This window comes from Macaca fascicularis, chromosome 6, assembly GCF_037993035.2.
Source record: "Macaca fascicularis isolate 582-1 chromosome 6, T2T-MFA8v1.1".
Classification (NCBI taxonomy): domain Eukaryota; kingdom Metazoa; phylum Chordata; class Mammalia; order Primates; family Cercopithecidae; genus Macaca; species Macaca fascicularis.
The window spans coordinates 32,632,300-32,655,902 of NC_088380.1; the positions used below are offsets into that span (position 1 = coordinate 32,632,300).

Sequence of the window (23,603 nt, forward strand, 5' to 3'; positions counted from 1 at the left end):
GTCCACACTCCGAGCACTGTGCTGGGTGCTTCGGGGATACAGAGGTGGCAGACCCAGTTTTGTTTCTTCTCTCGTGCCATTTTTTATATTCCAAAATGAATTATGATTTTTTCTGTACTTTTTTCTTTTTTCTTTTCTTTTTTTTTTGCGGTGGGGGGACGGAGTCTCACTGTTGAGCAGGCTGGAGTACAATGGTGCGATCTGGGCTCACTGCAACCTCCACCTCCCAGGTTCAAGCAATTCTCCTGCCTCAGTCTCCCGAGTAGGTGGGACTACAGGCACATGCCACCACGTCCAGCTAATTTTTTTTTTTTTTTGTATTTTAGTAGAGACGGGGTGTCACCATGTTACCCAGCCTGATCTCGAACTCCTGAGCTCAGGCAATCCTCCTGCCTTGGCCTCCCAAAGTGCTGGGATTATAGGCATGAGCCCCCGCACCTGGCCATTTCTGTACTTTTCATATTCCCCTTTTCAGCATAATGAATCCTCAAGGAGTCATGTGCAATACTGACCTAGAGAAGAGATCTGATTCCTTCCGGGGATCAGCAGGGGTCAATGGATGGGTGGCATTTGACTATTCCATAGGACTTCCACAGGAACACCTGCAGAAACTGATGACGTTCTGGAACAGAAAAATAATGTACAGAAAAAGTATTTCCTCAAATAGGAAATTTCAAAGTCTATCCAGAGAGCCACAAAGCCTATGAAGCAAATGTTCAGCCCATGCTTCTAGTTTCAGACTGTGGAATTTTGACTTATTTTACAAGGAAAGTGACTCACAAGATGGCTATTCAGTTGAGGGACAGGGTCAGAGTTTTTGAGATGACTCAAGCCGCGGGGCAGAGGAGGAGTGGGATTGGAGAAAGGCAGGATGGAGGTGGAGAGATGGATTTGGAGGCCCTTGCTCTACCTAGCCCCACTGCGAGGTAACCAGAGCCTGTGCTGCAGGAGTGATGGTCACGAGGATGGAGAGGCGGGAAGCCATGTGAGTGACAGGCAGTGGGAAGTCACCCGCCAGTCGGGCTGCTGACTTCTGGGAGCAAGGGCCTCTTGGCGTGAAGGGAGAGGATGAAAAGAGTTTCCTTCCCTTTTTTCCTGAAGGCGGGGCTGGCCCTATGCAATATTTTCAATGGGGTTCTATTTGCCTTTGAACCCTTGTGTCATCCCCTCCTGCTCACTTGATGCCGGCTGTCTTTACAGACCCCCTGGAGCCCAGAGCCCTCATCCTGGTCTGAACTCTCCACTGAAGTCCCCACCGTCTCCCCTCCCAGACAGCCTCTCCTTCCTCCTCCTCCGAGCCACATTCTCTCATTTCACCACCAACAACAACCCAAAAGACCAAAAAACAAACCAACCTCTTCCATTTTTCCAAGCAGTGTGTTTGTTAGGAAAGCAATCTGACCTAAAACCTCTTTAAACAGTGGCAGGTAATCCTGGGACACTTAGCAAAGTATGTACATTTTTAAAAGAATCCTTACTACTTTAAAGAGTTTATCTGTATCATTTAAAAATGAAATTTAAAGATAAAATTACACAGAATCCTGGATGACAAAGTTGCTTTTAGAGGAAATACCGTGCTAGCTCCTTCCCTAAGATGTCGCTCCCTGTCACTTCCTTCCCTTCCACTTACTAAGTCATATTTCTGAAAATTCTCAAGTCTTCATAATGATTCTGGGTACAGATGGCAGTGGGGAGATGGGTAGGGCTAGAGTATGAACTATTCCGAGACAGTAGCCCCCCTTCTCCAGAGTTTTGCTTCTTGCAATTTCATTTATCCACAGTAAACCTCTATCAGAAAATATAAATCCAGAAACAAACAATTCATAAGTTTTAAATTGTGCGCCATTCTGACGAGAGTGGTGAAATCGCACGCTGTCCTGCTGTGTCCCGCCTGGGACGTGAATCACCCCTTCATCCAGTTTATCCACACCGTCTACACTCCCTGCCCATTAGTCACTACGTAGCCAGCTCCATGACCAGATCAACTGTTGGGGTATCACGGTTCTTGTGATCAAGCAATTGTATTCTACTTCGTGATTGCCCCATAGTGCAAGCGGTGATGCTGGCAATGCAGATACGCCAAAGAGAAGCCATACAGGGCTTCCTTTCGGTGGAAAGGTTCTTGAGGAAGGAAGGAAAAATCGTATGCTGAGGTTGCAAGATCTACGGTAAGAACGAATCTTCTATCCTTGAAACTGTGAAGAAGGAAGAAGAAATTCGTGCTAATTTTGTCATCACCCCTCAAGCCGCAAAAGTTACAGCCACAGTGCATAAGTGCTTAGCTAAGATGGAAAAGGCATTAGATTTGTGGGTGGAAGAAGTGAACAGAAACATGTTCCGATTAATGGGGCCGGGTGCGGTGGCTCATCCCTGTAAGCCCAGTACTTTGGGAGGCCAAGGCGGGCAGATTACCTGAGGTCAGGAGTTTGAGACCAATATGGCCAACATGGCAAAACCTCGCCTCTACTAAAAATACAAAAATTAGCCGGGCGTGGTGGTGTACTCCTGTTATCCCAGCTACTCAGGAGGCCAAGGCAGGAGAATCGCTTGAACCCAGGAGGTGGAGGTTGCAGTGAGCCAAGATTGCGTTATTGAACTCCAGCCTCGGTGACAGAGCGAGACTTCATCTCAAAAAAGAAAAGAAAGAAACGTCGGGTTTGGTACATACCCCCCATGGATGGGGACACTGTTGTAGATGAGGAGTTACAACTGAAGGGCCAGATGATAAGCATTTCAGGCTTTGCTAGCCAAACAGTCTTTGTTGCAACTGCTCACCTCTGCCTTTGTGCTTTGAAAGCAGCCATAAACAATAAGTAAATAAATAGGCATGACTGTGTTCCCGTAAAACCTGACAAAAACAAGTGCTGGGCCCGATTTGGCCCCCAGGCATGAGTCTGCTAAGCCCTGCTTTGGGTGATCATTTGTGAGCCTGGAACAGCCTTTTTGCTCCTTCCTGTGGGCTCACCAGCATCTCAGCTTTGCCAACAGGTTATCTTAAAGAAGCGCCTGCCCTTAGAAATACATGTCAGCAAAGCCCATGAACTCAACACTATTCCTATAAAGAAAGGAAGGAAGGAAGGAAGGAAGGAAGCAGCAAGGAGCTCATGTTGATCTGGGGAAGGCAGCAGAAGGCCGGAGAGTGCTGCCTGGAACTTAACAGTGAGCCCTGGACGGGTGCAGTGGCTCACGCCTGTAATCCCAGCCCTTTGGGAGGCTGAGGAGAGTGGATCACCTGAGGTCAGGAGTTCAAGACCAGCCTGACCAACATGGAGAAACCCTGTCTCTACTAAAAATACAAAATTAGCTGGGCATGCTGGTGCATGCTTGTAATCCCAGCTACTCAGGAGGTGAGGCAGGAGAATCGCTTGAACCCGGGAGGTGGAGGTTGTGGTGAGCCAAGACTGTACCGTTGCACTCCAACCTGGGCAACAAGAGTGAAACTCCGACTCAGACCTAACAATAACAACAACTAGTGAGCCCGAAATGTAAACCACGATGCTTTTTTTTGTTTGGAAACAGAGTCTCATTCTGTCACCCAGGCTGGAGTGCAGTGGCGCGATCTCAGCTCACTGCAACCTCCACCTCCCATTTCAAGTGATTCTCTTGCCTCAGCCTCCCTAGTAGCTAGGATTACAGGTGTCCTCCACAACGCCCGGCTAATTTTTGTGTTTTTAGTAGACACGAGATTTCACTGTGTTGCCCAGGCTGGTCTTGAACCCCTGACCTCAAGTGATCCACTCGCCTCAGTCTCCCAGAGTGCTGGGATTACAGGCGCGAGCGACCATGCCCAGCCCCTGATGTCTTACTCTTCATCTAAAACCTGCCTAAATGGCATGCCCAGTTAAAACAATCTTTTTCTGTTACAATAATCCATGTAAGAGTACAACACATTTTCTAAAAGGTTTATCTAGAAAAGAGCCTGGCGTGTTTACTGTTGCTGCTGAATTGGATTTGACTCCACTGCTGGATCAGGGCCCCCTCTGACAGTTCACCCCTTGCTTTCTTTCCTGCCAATTGCCCTGTTTACTACTTTTTTTTTCTTTTTTTTTTTTTTGGCAACAGTGTCTGGCTCTGTCACCCAGCCTGGAGTGCAGTGGGACGATCTCGGCTCACTACAACCTTCATCTTCCAGGCTCAAGCTGTTCTCCCACCTCAGCCTCCTGAAGAGCTGAGACTACAGGCATGTGCCACCACATCCAGCTAGATTTTGTATTTTTTGTAGAGACAAGGTCTTGTCGTGTTGCCCAGGCTGGTCTTGAACTCCTGGGCTCAAAACAATCAGCCCGCCTCAGCCTCCCAAAGTGCGGAGATGACAGGCGTGAGCGACTGTGCCCAGCCCTGTTTACTTCTTAGGGCTCTTTTACATGCCTTTCTTTTTTTAACAGCCTTCCCACCTGTACTTTTTACATGTCTTGAGATTTTCCTGTATGCATGTGTATGCGTGCACGCGCACACACACCCCTGATTTTGTCATTGTGGTGTTCAAGGTAAAGCATATCATAGTCTCACTTCCAGAAACACGTCCAATGCAATGAACCTGGTAGCCAACCCTGCTAAGAAATGACCCAAGAGTCTACCTTGAGTAGCCAGCCCCCAAATCCAAAGAATAGCTCCAGACCCCACAGTTTTCTCACCCACTAGGTCATGGGACCACGGCAAGAGTGAGAGAGTTCCACTTCCCAGAAAATGCCTGTTACTACCTTACCTCAATTTGAAATATGTACTAAGGATGAACACATGCATTCTCTTCCTTGACATCCACATCCCCTGTTTTTTTGTTGTTGTTTTTGTTTGTTTTTTTGAGACAGAGTCTCGCTCTGTCGGCCAGGCTGGAGTGCAGTGGCAAGATCTCTGCTCACTGCAATCTCTGCCTCCCGGGCTCAAGCAAGTCTCCTGCCTCAGCCTCCCGAGTAGCTGGGATTACAGGTGTGTGCCACCACGCCTGGCTGATTTTTTGTATTTTCAGTAGAGATGGGATTTTACCATGTTGGCCAGGCTGGTCTTGAACTCCTGACCTCAGGTGGTCAACCCACCTTGGCCTCCCAAAGTGCTGGGATTACAGGCGTAAGCCACCATGCCTGGCCCTCCTGTTATTTTCAAAGAGCTGAGAGTTACTGTAGGACACTGTCCTCTCTTGGGAACGTGACACATACAAACCCACTGCAAGAGGGTCAGTTGTGAGCTAATGACTGATTACATTCCTGTGCCCTTAAAGGTATTGCCTCAACTTTCTAAGGAATCAAGAGATCTCTTTGAATTTGAACGCATAAAAATAATCACTCTCAATGTGTGTTAAGCCCATTCAAATTGTTTGGGGATGATGAATGGGAGGAAACTGGAAATGGGCTTAGCTAGAACAAGGGCAGTATTAATTCATTTGCAGAGCCACAGCCTGAGCGTCGCAGTGGACATCAGCTGCAGCTCCCCCCACTCCCAGCTGCATCTGACGACCTCTGATCTATGCACACATGCCCTGCGTGTACCAGAGCACGCCCAGGGTTGACGAGTTTGACTCTTTGGTGTTACTGTTTTTCCTCTTTAGTTCTGAATTACTCTCTTGGTTGGAAAGCAGTGGGTTGAGTGTAGCAGTAGATTCCTGTTTTAATTTCTACACGTAACTTGCAGGCTTCTTGCTACTTTGCGCTGATTTATTGTTGTCCTGATTCCCATTTTCTGAATGGTTATTCATTCCCATCCCAGGCCTCTCTGATGACCATCTGGTTCTCCTTTGGTCACTCAAACATCTGCCCCAGAGACTTGGAAAATGAGCTTCCTTTGGCAACCTAAAAATAATCTTAGTGTGACTGAAGCCTGAAAGGGAAATCACCGCGTTGCACTGTCCTGTGGATACTGATCAGGGGGATGAGCCAACAGAGCTTCCTGGGGATTTGGAGCTTAGATGTCTTCTGTCACATCTGCAGATTTTTTCTTGTTTTTCAAGTCTTGGGAACCATAAAAACATGGTGAGAACTGGGTGCAACCAGTCTTGAAGTTTTCTTTGGGACTAGGCATGCTTGCACAAAGGAAACGGCTGGAGATAAAAGCCATGCTTTGCATGGTTTGTTTGTAAGGCTGCAAGAGCTAGCTGAGAAAGACGGAGGATACTCAGGATTGCGACATGATATTAGTCACAGCGTGTTCCAGGAGAGCTCACAAATGCTTTGAAACAGTTACAGGACGTTTCTGAGGACTAGACTTTTAGCTTGGACCCAAGAGGCCTGTCTCATGGGCAATGATGGTTTGCCCTCCACCCCTAGAAGGCAAAATTTGCCAGAAACTAAAACTCAGTCCCCGTGGTATTTCTCATCCAAAATTATTTCCAGCCACATCGTCTAGTGCAACTTTTCAGAGGTTCTGCAGTGATATAAAATGTCAGCATCATAATAATGTTCAAATAAATTAAATGCCCTTGTAAGTCATAACCCAAAGATGTTAAAATCTAAAGTAATTAACATCTCGACTTAAATTTCCTTGACTTTTGTGTTTAAAAAAAACCAAAGCCCTTAATGACCTCCTTTGATCTCTCCTATCTATTTCTTATTTTGCTCTTTTTTTTTTTTTTGAGACAGAGTCTTACTCTTGTCGCCCAGACTAGAGTGCAGTGGCACAACCTTGGCTCACTGCAACCTCTGCCTCCTGGATTCAAGGAATTCTCCTGCCTCAGCCTCCAGGGTAGCTGGGATTATGGACATGCACCACCACACCCAGCTGATTTTTTGTATTTTTAGTAAAGATGGGGTTTCACCAGGTTGGCCAGGCTGATCTGGAACTCCTGACCTCAAGTGATCCGCCGGCCTTGGCCTCCCAAAGTGCTGGGATTACAGGCATGAGCCACCACGCCCAGCCATTATTTTGCTTGTTCTTAGTTAAGGAGATCCTTGGTGCTTGATGCTGGAGAAAGATCATGTTTTTCAGCATCTGCAGCCTGGGCTGTTTTCCACAGGAACAAATAAAGTTTTTTCCAGCTCCAAGAAAACTGAATTCATTCAACAGCAGGTCTCTCATGTGCTTTACTTTTTAGTGATATGCAAATAAATAAAAGTAAGTGGACTCTCAATAGTATCAAAACATGGTCCCCACGCCCTTGACATTTAGAAAAATGAGCCAAACCCCAGTCCCTAGACAGTTGTCCTAGGCAAGATTTTGTTCTTGGGACCTTGTTTAAATTTGCCAAAGGGGTATCAAGAACTGTAGAAAGAAAGAAAGAAAAATACCTGAGCTTTTCCACAATAGTTTCGTGGATGCTGGCAGGAGACTTGAGATTCCAAGTCAGAGACAAACGACTTTATTACTCACGGCACAGCAGCTAGATTTTGGCTTCTCTAATCCCAGTTTAGGATTGAATCTCAGTTGAGGGCTTCATGTTCACATTATTTCCCCTTCCACCCGCAAGTCCTGTGGCAGTGACACAAGCTTGGGGGTGGGCACATGCAGTGGATTTGCATCACAGCTGAGGATCCCTGACCATAGGCAACCTCAGTCTTTTATGATGGGCTAGAAGCAGACCTGACCAGCCTTTGCACCACAGGAAGATGCGCGCCTAGAAGCAGACCTGACTAACCTTTGCACCAGAGGAAGGACCTGTCCCTTCCTCCTGAGACACTTATCTAACATTCAAGGCTGTTCCCTCTACAAACATCCCTGGAAAGACAGATAATTCCATGGAACAACAGCCTCTGTCTCTGTTTGCAAGCCATGCAGAAATGCAAGAGACCCGGGGAGAATTACCTCCCAATAGGGCAGACCAGAGAGACTCAATAATACCAAGTAAAGGCAGGTTGATGAGGAAAGGATTCTTGGCTTCTCTTAAAGATGCCAGTCAGTCTGACAGTTGTCCGGAATTCACGACCGTGAACTTAAACCCAATTGGCAGGAATCTTCCTCCCAACTGGAGATGGAGGGAAATCAACCCGGTCCTACTTCAAGTGCTTTCTGTGTGTATTCAATAGCTTCTTGGTTTGCATTTTCACTTTGACATAAAAGTAAAGGGCTTCGCGGCGTGCTACATTGGGTGTGGATGGTGCCTCTGATGGAGCTCTACCTTCTTAAAAGCAGGAATGTTCAGTCAGTCCTGAGCCACATTTTCCATTTCCACTGCCTCTTGGCATGGAAGTGCTTAGACTGAGGAAAGCTTCATCTCTCCTTCCACATTTGTCCAGCTGGAAAAACAGCCTCTGCAGATTCATGATCCAGACCTTCTGTTGATGATTCTAGAGCTTGTGCCCCTAATGAGCTAGTGAGGGCTAATACCTCTGCTGCCTGCTCCTTGAGATTAGTTTTTTTCTCAGGTTTTGAGTGTCCCATGGGTTGCATGGCATTGCTTTCTCCTACATATTTTGGGGCAGTAATTGGATATGTCTGTAGTGATTCATATCCTTCCCCTTTGGGGAAGACTCACTTGAGTTTCCTTTTTACCTGCTGCTTAAATTAGTTCCATTTCTTCTTTATAGGCTTGCTTGCTAGATTTGGGTGTTTTTTAAAAAAGTATTTCTACTCTTTGCATTCTGACTGAGACCTTTTTTTTCTAACATACTAATGTAGATAATAACATACAGGGTCTGTCCCTGTGAAAGAGATGAAATCAATCAATGACTCTTCTATTTAGTGAAGTATCCATTGTTCAAATGCATGCTGACCACCACTGGCTCTGCATTAGCGAATTCCACCTAGGAAATGTTCTCTTGTCAGACCAGCATCAAGTTCTGGCCTATTCTCCTCCCGCCAGGCCCCGCCCCCTTTGTTTTTCTCATATTTACTCCCTTTAGAGTGCCTCATTACATGCATTTCTCAGCCCACTTTCATCAGAGCAATGACCGATAACTGTGTTCCTTCAGAGTTTACTGAGAATTTTTTTCATTCTTCTCGGTCTTCCTTGCGGTTTTGCCTTTTAATCTGTCCACACATGCCAATCTCTCTTGGGAGAGCTGTCCCAGATCATCCTTCTGAAGCTCTTCCTCTGCAGTCTTAAAATCGTTTCTCTCATGTGTTCTGGGCCTGGGATTCTACTCTCTTCCCTGTGGTTTTAACTCTTTTAGGTAGATTTCTTCAGGTGCCCGTCACCCCCACTAATTTAGGAATAACAAAGCATCTCCCTACTTTCGTGACACCCTCTTTAAGATAGGAACCATCAAGGGTCTTTTCCATACATCACTGTGCTCTGGGACTTCACAATCCCAGTTACTCCTCAGACTGTGGAACCTGTTGTCTAAGATCTCCTAAGGAAGTATCCCTTTTTTCTCTAGTCAGTCATCATGTATTCCTTTATTTTCTATTTTCCACTGCTCCTATTCTGATCAGAGGACCAGAGTATGTTTTCAGATCCTCCTTGTTCTTGTGCACAAACCTGATTTCTAAAAACTGAGCATTTCAGACACATGCCTTTAAAATGCCTTTTTAGCTGTGAGTTTTGCAGTAATTTTATTAAAGGACTTTTTTTTTTCCCCCGTCTCCAAAGAAGATGGCATGTCTTTGGATTTCCGTTGGGTTTTCTTTATTCTTTAATGAAATCTGCCACCTCTCCATGGGTATGAAGTTGAAATGTGTATCTCTGCAGTCTAGAGCTACAGTCTATGTAATCATCAAATCTGGAGGCACCCTGAGACCTGGGGGGAGAAAACTTGGGCCTTTTTATTGTTTTAATTTCAACTAAACCTTACCTATGTTCTTATGATACACATTAGGTACTCTACAATGAATTCCTTCTTAATCCTCATGATAACCCTTTAAGACAACTGCAAGGGAATTTTAACCCTTTAAACATAAATAAGATTGTTCCTATTTCACATAATGAAAAAACTGCCTTGGATATCAATCATCAATATGTTACAGGCACAATCCATGCTGCTGCCTATGGCACATGTAAATTGCATTATACTCTGCATCCACGTCCTGTGCTTATTATAGTTTATACATTGAGCAGAACAAGTTTCCTTAAATCACTGATTAAAATATGTATACTCTGAATAGGGAGCAACATGACAGTCTCCCTTATTTGTTGGCTGGTGGGCTACTCAGGTGCAGCTGAGAAGCTTTCATTTCTTCCCTTCTTCATTCCTGAAGTAAACGTAGGGGAGAGCAGAAAGAACTGGGAAGTCACAGCTTAGCTGTGTGTCCAGTTTCACTGGAGGGTGGTTCTTTTGGCCCAGGGCAGTGGTGAATTCCAGAGGCCCAGGCCCTGTTCCCCTTCCATGAACCTGGTCTCTGTGTTCTTCGTTAGCTTTCCTGTTGATTTTGATGCACCTCAAAGTTTCCCTAGGCCATTCTCAGCCCCTGAGAATCTGCCTAGGAATCAGACCTGTGTAAATCAGTGGCCACATCAGTCATTTTCACTCTCTCGGTCGTTTCTTGGGCCACTGCTTCCGCCTTCATGCCCACTTCCAGAGGTCCTCTTTTGGCACCTCCTGAGCTCTGGGGGAGTTCTCTGTGTGAATGTTCACCCTTCTCCAATCCACACTTAGGATTCAGCTTTCTCAAGTCAGATCCATTGCCACATCGTCGTCAGCTTGCTGGTTTCCAGAATTTGTTGCTTTTGTCTTCTGTTTTCTTTATCCTTGTGAATTATGTCTGTCTTTTCCTAAAAAAATATTTTCCCTGTCATGTTAGTGTGGTCTCAAAGGGAAATCAGGAGAAATCTGCCACCTTTAGTCAGAAACCTATGTTATTTAATTCCCAAATGCAGGCCCATTTTTCAGATGAGGACACTCATGCTCAAAGAGGTTGACTGACGTCCCTAAATTGCAGTAAAATGGTATACTCAGGATTTGTGCCCAGGTAGCTGGCCGGATTTTCAACCACTGTGTCCCACCACCTCTCTACAAAATCAGATGTTAAAGATGCTGCTTCTCTCTGCTGTGTATGTTACAGGTGTGGAAAATGTTGCAAACAGGAAGGCTCTACCGTGGAAATTGGCAAATTCTGTGAGACTCCATTAATATAATGGGATTGTTTTGTACTACACTTGATGTTAGCCAAAAGGCCGAGAAGCAATAATGGCATTGTTTTGTAACACATGAATTAGAAACTGCGCATGAATAATAGATTTTATCAACTGTTTCGCTGAACTGAAGGCCTTCCAGGAGAACGTTTTGCAAATTCCATTTCAGAACAACTAAAATGACATCATTTCCAGAACAGTTTGCTCTGTGCATCGGGAACAAAACCACACACAGAAAAGGGACTCTCTTAAGAGTATGGACATTTTCAGAAAATAGTCACGAAAGTGTAATCAAAATTGCATTTTATATTGCTACTTCCTGACATAATCTGGAATGAATGTGTCTAAGCAACCCACTTCCTGTTCAGTGAGTTACAAGTCATCTAATGTCACAACAAACTCAACGAAAAACCAGTTTTTTGTTACAAGAGGAAACAGTTCCATTTAAATTCATTCCCCACTGCTAACCCTTTCAGTGTGTTCTGAAATAAAATGTCACTCCTTCCTTGAGCTCAACAGTCTCTGCTGGCAACTCTTTGAGATATCTCTAGGTCCATTCTTACTGGTTCCAGCTACAGGCATTAGGTAGCCACATACACCATCTCTTTTTTTCTTTTTTTGAGACAGAGTCTCGCTCTTTTGCCTAGGCTGGAATGCAGTGGCACGATCTTGGCCCACTGCAACCTCAGCCTCCTGAGTTCAAGCGATTCTTCTTCCTCAGCCTCCCAAGTAGCTTGGACTACAGGCGCTCACCACCACATCTGGCTAATTTTTGTATTTTAGTAGAGACGGGGTTTCACCATGTTGGCCAGGCTGGTCTCGAACTCCTGGCCTCAAGAGATCTGCCCTCCTCGGTCTTCCAGAGTGCTGGGATTACAGGCGTGAACCACCACATCTGGCCCACGTATACCATCTTTAGCATAGGATTTCTTTGGCATAAAAAAGTTTACTGGCATTTTGTAGATCATAGAAACTGAATCTGTCTGTCGTGACCAGAAACCTTTCAGGCAGGCTGCTTTCCTTCTCGGGTGCTCATAAGTGCTTGTACTATCTCCAAAATGTCTCTGGTCCTAGGAAAACCTGGGGCTGCGTTGGGAAAATAAAGGAGAAGACAGATGGAGAAAACTTCTTAAGTCCAGAAACAATAGACTGGCATGGTTTTCCTCGCTTGGCATAAGCATCTCAGACAGACTTTCCAGCGTCTGGGGCCTTGGCCACTGTGTAATAAGCTACCCATGTAGTAGGCACCAGAGGAGGCAATGTCTTGCAAGCCAGGGAATCCCTTTCTCTGCAGGTCCATAGCCTGGGTCAGGTGGTATTATCAGAAGGAACCAGGAATTTTTTTTTTTTAGACGCAGAGTCTCGCTCTGTCACCCAGGTTGGAGTGCAGTGGCACAATCTCAGCTCACTGGAACCTCTGCCTCCCAGACTCAAGTGATTCTTATGTCTCAGCCTTCAGAGTAGCTAGGATTACAGGCACGTGCCACCATGCACAGCTAATTTTTGTATCCTTAATAGAAATGGGATTTCACCATGTTGGCCAGGATGGTCTTGAACTCCTGGTCTCAAGTGATCCGCCCATCTCCGCTTCCCAAATTACTGGGATTACAGGTGTGAGCCATCGAGCCCGACTGGAACCAGGAATTTAACTCACTCTCTGGTAATTGTGGTTCACAGTCTGGAGACCTTCTGGAAAGAACCTGGAGACAGGTTCCTTGCATAAAGTTTTTAAGTCAAGCAAAGGGGGAGGCTCTAAGGCTTTTCTCTGGATTCTTCCGTTTGTATGCGGCCTAGAACTCAGGCCTGTCTCAGAGTTGGCTCTTTCTTCTCTGTGTATGTATTGATGGCAGGATTTGGGGTTGGGAAAGACATCCCTCCAGGAAATCTCTAAAATCACCCTCAAGATTCTGTTCCTGCTTTTTCTTCATCATTTAAACCTGGAAACCTGCCAGTCCTGATAAGGTAATATGAATGCAACAAATGTATTACCTTTGTTTTATATGTCAGAATTAATTTGTTTTCTCAATGCCCCTTTCTCAATTTTGCCTACATTGCCTCATTCTCAGACCTTTTTATTCCTCTTTCTAACCCAGAAAGATACTTGAACTTGAGAAGGAAGAGGGAATCTTCCAAACTTTATATACTGTATACATAATTTGTATATAAACAATTACTTCTTAAAAGAGATTACCTGTGGAATTACTCTAACCGCTTACTTGATACATTTTTATATATTGAATTTTTGTTTTCTTTTTTGAAAAAGAGTCTAGCTCTGTCACCTAGGATAGAGTGCAGTGGCGTGATCTCGGCTCACTGCAACCTCCGCCTCCCAGGTTCAAGTGATTATCCGGCCTCAGCCTCCCAAGTAGCTGGGATTACAGGTGTGTGCTACCATGCCCGGCTAGTTTTTGTATTTTTAGTAAAGACAGAGTTTCACCATGTTGGCTAGGCTGGTCTTGAACTCCTGACCTCAGGTGAATTTTTTTTTTTAAGAGAAAAGGCCTTGCTATGTTGCCCAAGCTGCTGATCTTAACCTCCTGGGCTCAAGTGATCCTCCTGCCTCAGCCTCCTGAATAGCTGAGACTACAGGCACCTGCCACTGTACCCAGCTATATACTGAATTTAATATACAATATATAATTTTCATTACCTGTTAACTTGAGGGTGAGGAGTGGCACTATAATTACATCACCTTTTGATAACTGGTGAGACAAAATGCAAATCAAGAAGCTTTTGAATACACACAAAAAGCACTTTTAAGTAGGACCAGGTTGATTTCTCCCAACCCCAATTGGGAGGAAGGTTCCTGCCAACTGAGCTTAATTTAGTAGTCATGAACTCCAGACAACTGTCAGGCTGAATGGCATCTTTAAGAGAAGTCAGGAATCTTTTCATCATCAACTTTTGTTGTTGTTGTTGTTGTTGTTGTTGTTGAGATGCAATCTCGCTCTGTTGCCCAGGCTGGAGTGCAGTGGGGCTAGGTCAGCTCACTGCAAGCTCCGCCTCCTGGGTTCACACCATTCCCCTGCCTCAGCCTGCTGAGTAGCTGGGACTATAGGCAACCGCCACCACGCCTGGCTGATTTTTTGTGTTTTTAGTAGAGATGGGGTTTCACCGTGTTAGCCAGAATGGTCTCGATCTCCTGACCTCGTGATCTGCCCGCCTCGGCCTCCCAAAGTGTTGGGATTACAGGCGTGAGCCACCACGCCCGGCCATTTTTTTTTTTTTTTTTTTTTTTTTGAGACGGAGTCTCGCTCTGTCACCCAGGCTGTAGTGCAGTGGCAGGATCTTTGTTCACTGCAACCTCCACCTCACAAATTCAGTCAGTTCTCCTGCCTCAGCCTCCCGAGTAGCTGGGACTACAGGCGCCCGCTACCACGCCCAGCTAACTTTTTGTATTTTTAGTAGAGACGGGGTTTTGCTGTATTAGCCAGGATGGTCTCAATCTTCTAACCTCATGATCTGCCCACCTCTGCCTCCGGGTATGAGCCACCGCGCCCAGCCTCATCAACCTTTCTTTACTTGATATCTTATATGCCTTTTTAAGTATGTATATCTTCCTTAGTGAGAATATTCCCTATTTTAATGTAAGACTTTTTTCCTCTAGAACCTCAAAGGAAAATAAAATTTCAAATGGGAAGGTTTATTGTTTGACGTATCTCAAAGGTCTTGTATATGTAAACTTAGCCCCCAGTTTTTTATAAACACTCTCAAAGTGCATGCGTCTCATTTTCTTCTCTAGTAAATAGGGGTTCAGTTTTGTTTTTAGCATGTTTGGTTTGTCTAGGATGGAGGACCCAGTGAGCCTTGGGATCAGACTTTCTGCATCACCTCCTGGGGTCACACAGCTTCCGGACGTGTGGGCTGACCTCATGTTGACGCCTCCAGGGTGCCTGGACTGGGCTTGATTCCAGGAGCTGTCTGATCAATACTCAGGAGCGTAGCACACAGAACATTTGGTTGACTAAGATGTATAGCTGCCACAAAATCAAATTTTTACTGTATTTTAGAAACCTTAGAATTGGATTTGAATTTCTGGTTTAATATTTGTTGCAACTTGCATTGTTGGAAAAAGCACTGGCCCACGGGTCAAGAGACCTGGGCTCGCGTTGTAGCTTTGTAGTTGACCACTGGGAGACCACCTGGGTAACTGACCAACAAGTGTCCTCAGCTGTAGGATGGAAGACGAAGTGGCCCTGGGGGCCCTGGTTCCATGCTGGGCGGTGAGACGCGTGCTGGGGAGGACTGGGGGCCCTGGTTCCATGCTGGGCAGTGAGACGCGTGCTAGGGAGGACTGGGGTCCTGGTTCCATGCTGGACGGTAAGACGCGTGCTGGGGAGCACTGGGGGCCCTGGTTCCATGCTGGGCGGTGAGACGCGTGCTGAGGAGGAATTGGCCAATGCAAGGCGTTGTGAATGCAGCTTATCTGAAGGGTTGGGCTTTGATCCCGTGATCCTTTTTCTCACATAACACATGTATTCCTGCTCCTTGAGCCTTGAGATAACATTGTGGAGGGGGACAGCATAAGTCATCACAGGGCTGGGCTCTCCCATCAGCTCTGTGCTTTTTGCATTTCAGATGCCTGGGACAGATGAACCCCAAGATGTGTGCGGTGCTGAGGAATCCAAGGGGAACTTGGAAAGTCCCAAACAGGGCAGCAATAAAATCAAGCTCAAGAGTCGCCTTTCAGGTAGGTGGGGACTCTGTCTGATGCAGCCTGCCTAAGATGAGCTTTCAGCCTCAGGAGCGGGGAGATGAAGCCATTGCTGGTATGAGCTCTTGTCTTCTTTAAAACCTCAAAATCATTTGTTCCTTAGATGGTACATACCCCAGGCATAACTGCATTCAGCCTCCTGCCTATGTGAACTTTTTTTTTTTTAAGTCATAACAAAGTGCATGGCAACATTTCTGTGTGTCTCTGTGTCCTGAAACATAACTTATGTTTGGTTCATTTACTTCGATCAGATTTCAGATGATCCTTTTCAATGTGGCGTTAATATCAAATCTGCATTTCAACTAAGCAGGAAAAAGATAGGATGGAGTTGCAGCTTTTAGAGCAAATCGACTCTATATCTCCTGGGCATTTCCTTACGGCAGCTGGCCTGGGCCCAGAGAGAGAAAGTCAGCATTGAAAGCAGTGGCGCTGTGCAGGGGGCACCTTAGAACTTTCGTGTATCATTATGAAAGGTTTTTTTTGTTTTTTTTTTCCCCCTGAGATGGAGTCTCGCTCTGTCACCCAGGCTGGAGTGCAGTGGCGCGATCTCGGCTCACTGCAACCTTCGCCTCCCAGGCTCAAGCAATTCTCCTGCCTCAGCCTCCTGAGTAGCTGGGATTACAAGCGCCCGCCACTGTGCCCGGCTAATTTTTTTGTGTTTTTAGTGGAGACAGGGTTTCACCATGTTGGTCAGGCTGGTCTTGAACTCCTGAGCTCGTGATCTGCCCGCCTTGGCTTCCCAAAGTGCTGGAATTACAGGCGTGAGCCACACCACGCCCGGCGAAAGGCATTTTTTTAGGCACATGATGGGTCTTTTCCTCCGTTAAAAAAAAAAAAAGTAAAAATTGTATTGTATGGCTTTGTTGGTATAAAAATACAGCTGGAGGCCGGGCGCAGTGGCTCACACCTGTAATCCCAACATTTTGGGAGGCCGAAACGGGCAGATCACGAGGTCAGGAGATCAAGACCATCCCGGCCAACGTGGTGAAACCCCAGCTCTACTAAAATAAAAAATAATAATAATAATAATAATAATTAGCCGGGCATGGTGGCGTGCGCCTCTATTCCCAGCTACTTGGGAGGCTGAGGCAGGGGAATCACTTGAACCTAGGAGGCGGAGGTTCGGTAAGGCCAGATCACACCAGTGTATTCCAGCCTGGTGACAGAGCAAGACTCCTTCTCAAAAAAAAACAAAAAACAAACAAAAGATACAGCTGGATTCATCAGTGTCTATTCATTGCTATTGTGTTTATTTTTTTCCGCTTATTTAAAAAGATATTTAAAAGGAAACACTTCTGTGGATCCCTGAAGGTGGCATGGGCCCTCAGCACTGTGCCTGCTGGCTTAGTGGGAAAGTCGGCCTTGGCTCCCCCTACAGTGGTCATCTGGGACGGCAGGAAAAGCAAGGGTTTTGAAGCCTGGCAGAACTAGGTTTAGCCCTCAGCTGCTGAGTTACCCTGTGACCGTAGACTAATGATTTAATCTCCCTGAACTTCCCCTCCCTCACCTGAAAAAAGAGGAGAACACCCTGACTTTGAAAGGCTGAGCAGATTTTTAAGAAATGTACATTAAAGCCTTTAACACAATGTGTAGTATGTTAATGTTCAGAAAACATTTGTGTCCCCTTCCGGCCACCCAGATTGGTGGAGAGGGCATGCCCGCACTGCTCCAAGTTTATTCTCAGAGAAGATGGCAGGTATAAGACAGTGAAATACATCTTTTTAAAAAAACATCTGGCCGGGCACAGCGGCTCACGCCTGTAATCCCAGCACTTTGGGAGGCCGAGGCAGGTGGATCACCTGAGGTTGGGAGCTCGAGACCAGCCTGGTCAACATGCCAAAACTCCATCTCTAGTAAAAATACAAAAAAAATAAAAAAATAAAAAATAAAAAAAATTAGCTGGGCATGGTGGTGGCATGGGCCTGTAATCCCAGCTACTCAGGAGCCTGAGGCGGGAGAATCACTTGAACCCGGGAGGCAGAGGTTGCAGTGAAACAAGATTGTGCCACTGCTCTCCAGCCTGGGCAACAGAGCCAGAATCCATCTTTAAAAAAAAAAAAAAAAAAAAAAAGAATCTGATTGACAGAATGAGTTATTTTGTGCTCATGACTCAGAATAATTAGACGGTGTTACACTTGAACGAGTGTTACAACATGGATTGGGGACTGAAAGGAGCGGTGATGGCCAGAGGCTGATAAGGAGAAGAGTCTGAAGGGAGCCGGTGACCAGCCCCTTCCAGCCCTGAGGAAGAATAAAGAGAAAGTCGTTTAAGGCCTTTGTGTTTGGGGCGAGGGAGTCACCAGGGCACAGTGGAGGCCTTCCTGTTGGCTGTCTTGGCAGAGTTGTTCAGGACCTTATAAATGAGTTCCCAGGGAGGTGCCCAGAGCTCTGAGGAAATACAGGGGCCTCTGAAACCAGCGAGGTCACATTCCTCTTTTTTTTTTTTTTTTTTTTGAGACGGAGTCTCGCTCTGTAGCCCGGGCTGGAGTGCAGTGGCCGGATCTCAGCTCACTGCAAGCTCCGCCTCCCAGGTTTACGCCATTCTCCTGCCTCAGCCTCCCGAGTAGCTGGGACTACAGGCGCCCGCCACCTCCCCCGGCTAGTTTTTTTTTTTTGTATTTTTTAGTAGAGACGGGGTTTCACGGTGTTCGCCAGGATGGTCTCGATCTCCTGACCTCGTGATCCACCTGTCTCGGCCTCCCAAAGTGCTGGGATTACAGGCTTGAGCCACCGCCCCCGGCCACATTCCTCATTTTATGGATGAGACCGGAGAAGTTCAGAGGATCCCAAAGGTCACTCAGTCAATGCCGGGAAAAAGATCTGCACAGAATTCTCCTTCCCTGCCCTTTGGCTTCTGGGAAATCTTGAAAAGAATTCTGTTCCCCAATCTGGGGCTTTATCGATACAGATACGGGGAGGGGGAGCTGGAGGGCCTCCCAGATATGTGATGCTCTGAGTCTGCTCGTACTACTTAATTCAGAACAAGTGGCATATTTGGCTGAGTAGTTATTCCAGGGCTGGCCACTGTTTGCCACAAATGGATGCCACCTTCTCCTCCTGTATCCTTCCCAGACATTCAAGGCCACAATAAGGAAACGTAGCATGGAGGAGGAAGCACATGCATGAATCCAGCAGAGCTAGGTCAGTTCCCACATCCACCACCTCTGGTTACATGACCTTGGTCAGGTGACTTTCTTAAATCTCAGTTTCTTTATCCATAAAATGAGGGTTATGTTATATATTTATTTTGCCAATAAACATGAGTGCGTTCTAGGTGCTGTGCCTTGTTGAAAGGTTGCTTTGGAAGAATGTGTATGGCACTGCCACTCCATGGTGTGGCAGCAAAAAGCCCTCGCCACAAGGTGGCTGCCACTATTATTACCACTGTCATTTTCTTTTTCTTTTCTTTTTTTTTTTCTTTTTTGAGATGGAATTTTGTCTTGTCACCCAGACTGGAGTGTGGTGGTGTGATCTCAGCTCACCGCAACCTCTGCCTCCCAGGTGCAAGTGATTCTCGTGCCTCAGCCTCTCAAGTAGCTGTGACTACAGGCACATGCCACCATGCCTGGCTAATTTTGTATTTTTAGTAGAGATGGGGTTTTACCGTGCTGGCCAGGCTGGTCTCAAACTCCTTACCTCAAGTGATCCACCTGCCTTGGCCTCCCAAAGTGCTGGGATATCAGATGTGAGCCACCCGCACGACCTAACCACTCTCATCATTATTATGATGTTCGTTGTCATTTTCATTTTCATTCTTATTGTTCTCCTTCCGTCTCAAGAGAGGAAGAATGGGTGTGAATGGGTTCAGACAGGAAGGCCTTCTAGGCTGGGCATGGTGGCTCACTCCTGTAATCCCAGCACTTTGGGAGACTGAGGTGGGAGGATCACCTAAGGTCAGGAGTTCGAGACCAGCCTGGCCAACATGATGAAACCCCATCTCTATTAAAAATACAAATATTAGCTGGGCGTGGTGGCGGACACCTGTAATCCCAGCTACTCAGGAGGCTGAGGCAGGAAAATCGCTTGAAACCAGGAAGCAGAGGTTTCAGTGAGCTGATATTGTGCCACTGCACACCAGCCTGGGCAGCAAGAGCAAAACTCTGTCTCAAAAAAAAAAAAAAAAAAAACGCAGAAGGCCTTCTAAAGAACTTACAGTCCCAGTGCAAGGCAGCACACACGTACACACAGTGATGAGCACCACGAGGCACACGTGAGAGGTCCAGGGAGTGCGTAGGTTTGTCTGGGTCTCAAGGATGCAAGATAAAGGAGGGGCAGTATGCTGGGGGAATTTGGTAGACTGGAAGCGGGGACAGCGGTCTAGACTTGGGACAAAATGAATGAGAGATGTTTAGGGATACTGGGGAAAAAAATTAATTCAGTAAGTTTTTGGCAGCTGTCTTTCCTCCCCAGCCACTTGAAAAAGCCAAGAGAATCTGACAGTCACAATGCTTCAATCCAAGAGAGTTTGTCAGAGTCATTAGGGAAATGGACAGCAGAATTTTTGGGTGGGAGATGATGATGGTGCAGGGAAAGTGGGTAAAACTTCACGTAATATTTATATGCTCCACAGTTTTAGAAAGAAGAGGACGGATCTCCTTCGACAACCGTCAGGATAGATCAGCAAACTCTTAGAGTGGATAGTGGAAGATAAGTCTGTAAAAGTAATTTAGAGACACATTAAAGAGGCTTAAGGAATTGGGCTTTGATTCAGTGCTGTAAAATATGTTCATTCTAAAGATATTGACATGCAGATTTTTAATGTGATGAGCTCTTAATTTGTCCTGTAAACTTGGATATTTCATGTTTTCTTAAAATGAATCACTCTGGTATCCACATATCAGCATATTATCTATAGATGCTACTGTATGTGGTTTTTTTTCTGTTGATGACAAGTGCCTCCCCTGTCAGCTCAAAAGGCATTTTCTACTAATACATCTTTTTCAGATGAGTAAGCATGCCAAGAGAGATGAATCTGGTTCTGAGTTAGTATTAAGTCATGAATTATTAAAGAGCTTCTGTAGAGTTTCCAACTCTTTCCACTCAGGTTTTGCCCAGACTGGCTGCAAAATAACTAAAGCAACGTCGTCTCTTATTTCATGGAACATTTTTCTGATATTCTAACCTGGGTTTTCCTTACTTCATATCCCTTTCTTGTCAGCAGAGTTTCCTTTTAATTTTGGTGCTTTCAGTTTATCTATGGCAAGATCTTAGATTTGTGATCTTTCTTTCCATCTCAAAAAAGATGGAGTCTTGCTCTGTTGCCCAGGCTGGAGTGCAGTGGCACGATCTCAGCTCACTGCAACCTCCCCCTCCCGGATTCAAGCGATTCTCATGCCTCAGCCTCCTGAGTAGCTGGGACTACAGGCGCACGCCACCACGCCCAGCTATTTTTTTTGTATTTTTAGTAGAGACAGGGTTTCACCACGTTGGCCAGAATGGTCTCGATCTCTTGACCTCGTGATCCGCCCACCTCGGCCTCCCAAAGTGCTAGGATTACAGGCGTGAGCCACCGTGCCTGGCCTGTGATCTTTTTAAAAACAAAATTTGTCTTGATTGCAAAGCAGTTTCATATGTTTGGAAACATGTATCACAAAATAAATATTTAACTTTTAAAAACAACAAACCTTTAATGGCATTCGTTGTCATATGACTGTATCAGCTTTCTTCCAACTTTCTATCACTTGTAATAACTCATCAATATTTTTTAAAACAATAATCTTGTTTTATTCAGTGCAAAACTTTCAGAGAAGTATTTAGGTAAATTGAAATTTTAGGTAATCAGAGGAAACATTACCTAGTCTAGGTGATGAATTTGATATATGAAGAATCTGTATATACACACAAACACATATGTATACACATGTACACATGCATACAGATATGTATTATATCATATAAACATTGTAATATGATTATAGTTATATTCATATGTAATTGATACATCATTTAAGATTAAAGTCCCTTAAATTTTTGTATTTTAAAATAATGTAATATAGACTAGGTATTGATAAAGTCTTTAAAATTGTTACTATAGAAGTTTTTGTTTTTGTTTTTGAGACAGTCTCTCACTGTGTAACCCAGGCTGAAGTGCAGTGGTACAATCTCATCTCACTGCAACCTCAACCTCCTGGGTTCAAACAGTTCTCTGGCCTCAGCCTCCTGAGTAGCTGGGACTACAGGTGCGCGCCACCACGCCAGGCTAATTTTTTGTATTTTAGTAGAGATAGGGTTTCACTTTGTTGCCTGGGGTAGTCTCGAACTCCTGAGCTCAGGCAATCCGCCCGCCTCAGCCTCTCAAAGTGCTGGGATTACAGGCATGAGCCACCAGGCCCAGCCTAAATTGTTACTATAGAAGTATCTTTACAAGAACACAAAATTACAAACCACAAAGTTTTTAAAAAGACATACTGTACTACATTAAAATGGTGAGCTGTTTTTTCAGAGTATACGTTGAGACAGTGAAAAGGCAAAGCGTAGACACGGGGAAGATATTTACAATCCATAGATCCCACAAAAGACCCTTATTCAAGTTACTTTAAAAATGGGCAGGAGAATGGCGTGAACCCGGGAGGCGGAGCTTGCAGTGAGCCGAGATCGCGCCACTGCACTCCAGCCTGGGCGACAGAGCGAGACTCCGAGACTCCGTCTCAAAAAAAAAAAAAAAAAAAAAAAAAAAAAAAAAAAATGGGCCAGGCACAGTAGCTCACGCCTGTAATACCAGCATTTTGGGAGGCCGCGGCAGGTAGATCACCTGAAGTTAGGAGTTCACAACCAGCCTGGCCAACATGGTGAAATCCCATCTCTACTAAAAATACAAAAATTAGCCAGCTGTGGTGGCGCACACCTGTAATCCCAGCTACTTGGGAAACTGAGGCAGGAGAATCGCTTGAACCTGGAAGGTGGAGGTTGCATTGAGCAGATTGGACCACTGCACTCCAGCCTGGGCAACAGAGTGAGACTCCATCTCAAAAAATAAAAAGAAAACACCAATAAATAAATAAAAATATCTATAGATCAATAAAAAAGACATCCAATTTTAAAATGGGCAAAAGACTTGTTCAGGCGCTTTAAAACTTTACAAAAGGAACACAGCCAATGAATGTATGAAAAGAATCTTGATCTCGTTAGTCATCAGTGAAATGCAATTTAAAAAACACAAATGAGTACCATCATATATTCCAGAATGGCCAAAATTAAAGACTGACATTGTCCAGTGTGACAAAGATGTGGAGATTCTAGAACTTCCCCATGCTGCTGAAACAGTGTAGCCCAGAGACTCCACTCCTAGGTGACATCTACTGTCGTGTGAGAGAATATTTATTAACGAGATATTCTAGATCAAGGGTCAGCAAGCTATAGTCCACAGCTCTATTTGTAGGGCTCACAAGCTAGAAATGCTTTCTACGTTTTTAGTAGGTTATTAAGAAAAAGAAGAAGAAGAAAAATAATATGCAACAAAGACCATTTGTGGCCCACAAAGCCTAAAATGTGGCAAAAAGCTTGCCAACTCTTTACCAAAAAAAGTGAACATACCAAAAAATTTTGCCAAAAATCTTTGCTGACCCTTGTTCTGGATCTAAAACTGGAGACAAGCCAAATGTCCACCAATAATAGAATGGATAAGTAAATTGTGGTATGTTTAGACAATGTGTTTAGACAACGGAATAGCCTACAGAATGGGGATGAACAAGCTATTGGCATGCAACAGCGTGGCTGACTCTCATGAACAAATGCTACGAACAGGAGCCAGACAAAAAGTATGTATTGTGTGTGTTCACTGACGTAAAATTAAAAAACAGATAAAAGTAATCTGTAATGTTAAAAGCCAGTATAATGGTTACCCTTGGGTGAAGGATGGTTTGTAGCACAAAGGATGCTTTTGAGGTCCTGGTTAATATTCTGCTGCTTGATCTAGGTTTTGGTTATGGGTATATGAAATTTCATTGAACTGTACAC

At 45.1% G+C, this 23,603-nt stretch overlaps 1 protein-coding gene across 13 annotated transcripts in view; it reads left to right on the forward strand.

Moving 5' to 3' along the window:
• PDZD2 (PDZ domain containing 2) overlaps positions 1 to 23,603 on the forward strand; it is a 480,351-nt gene that overhangs the window by 392,700 nt on the left and 64,048 nt on the right. For all 13 annotated transcript variants that reach the window (XR_012413605.1, XR_012413604.1, XM_073993248.1 and 10 more), the window contains one exon: positions 15,512 to 15,623. Coding sequence is in view for 11 of the 13 variants with exons in the window: in XM_073993248.1 (XP_073849349.1) it covers positions 15,512 to 15,623 (112 nt within the window). In the remaining 2 variants the exon portion in view is untranslated. The remainder of the gene's footprint in view (positions 1 to 15,511; positions 15,624 to 23,603) is intronic.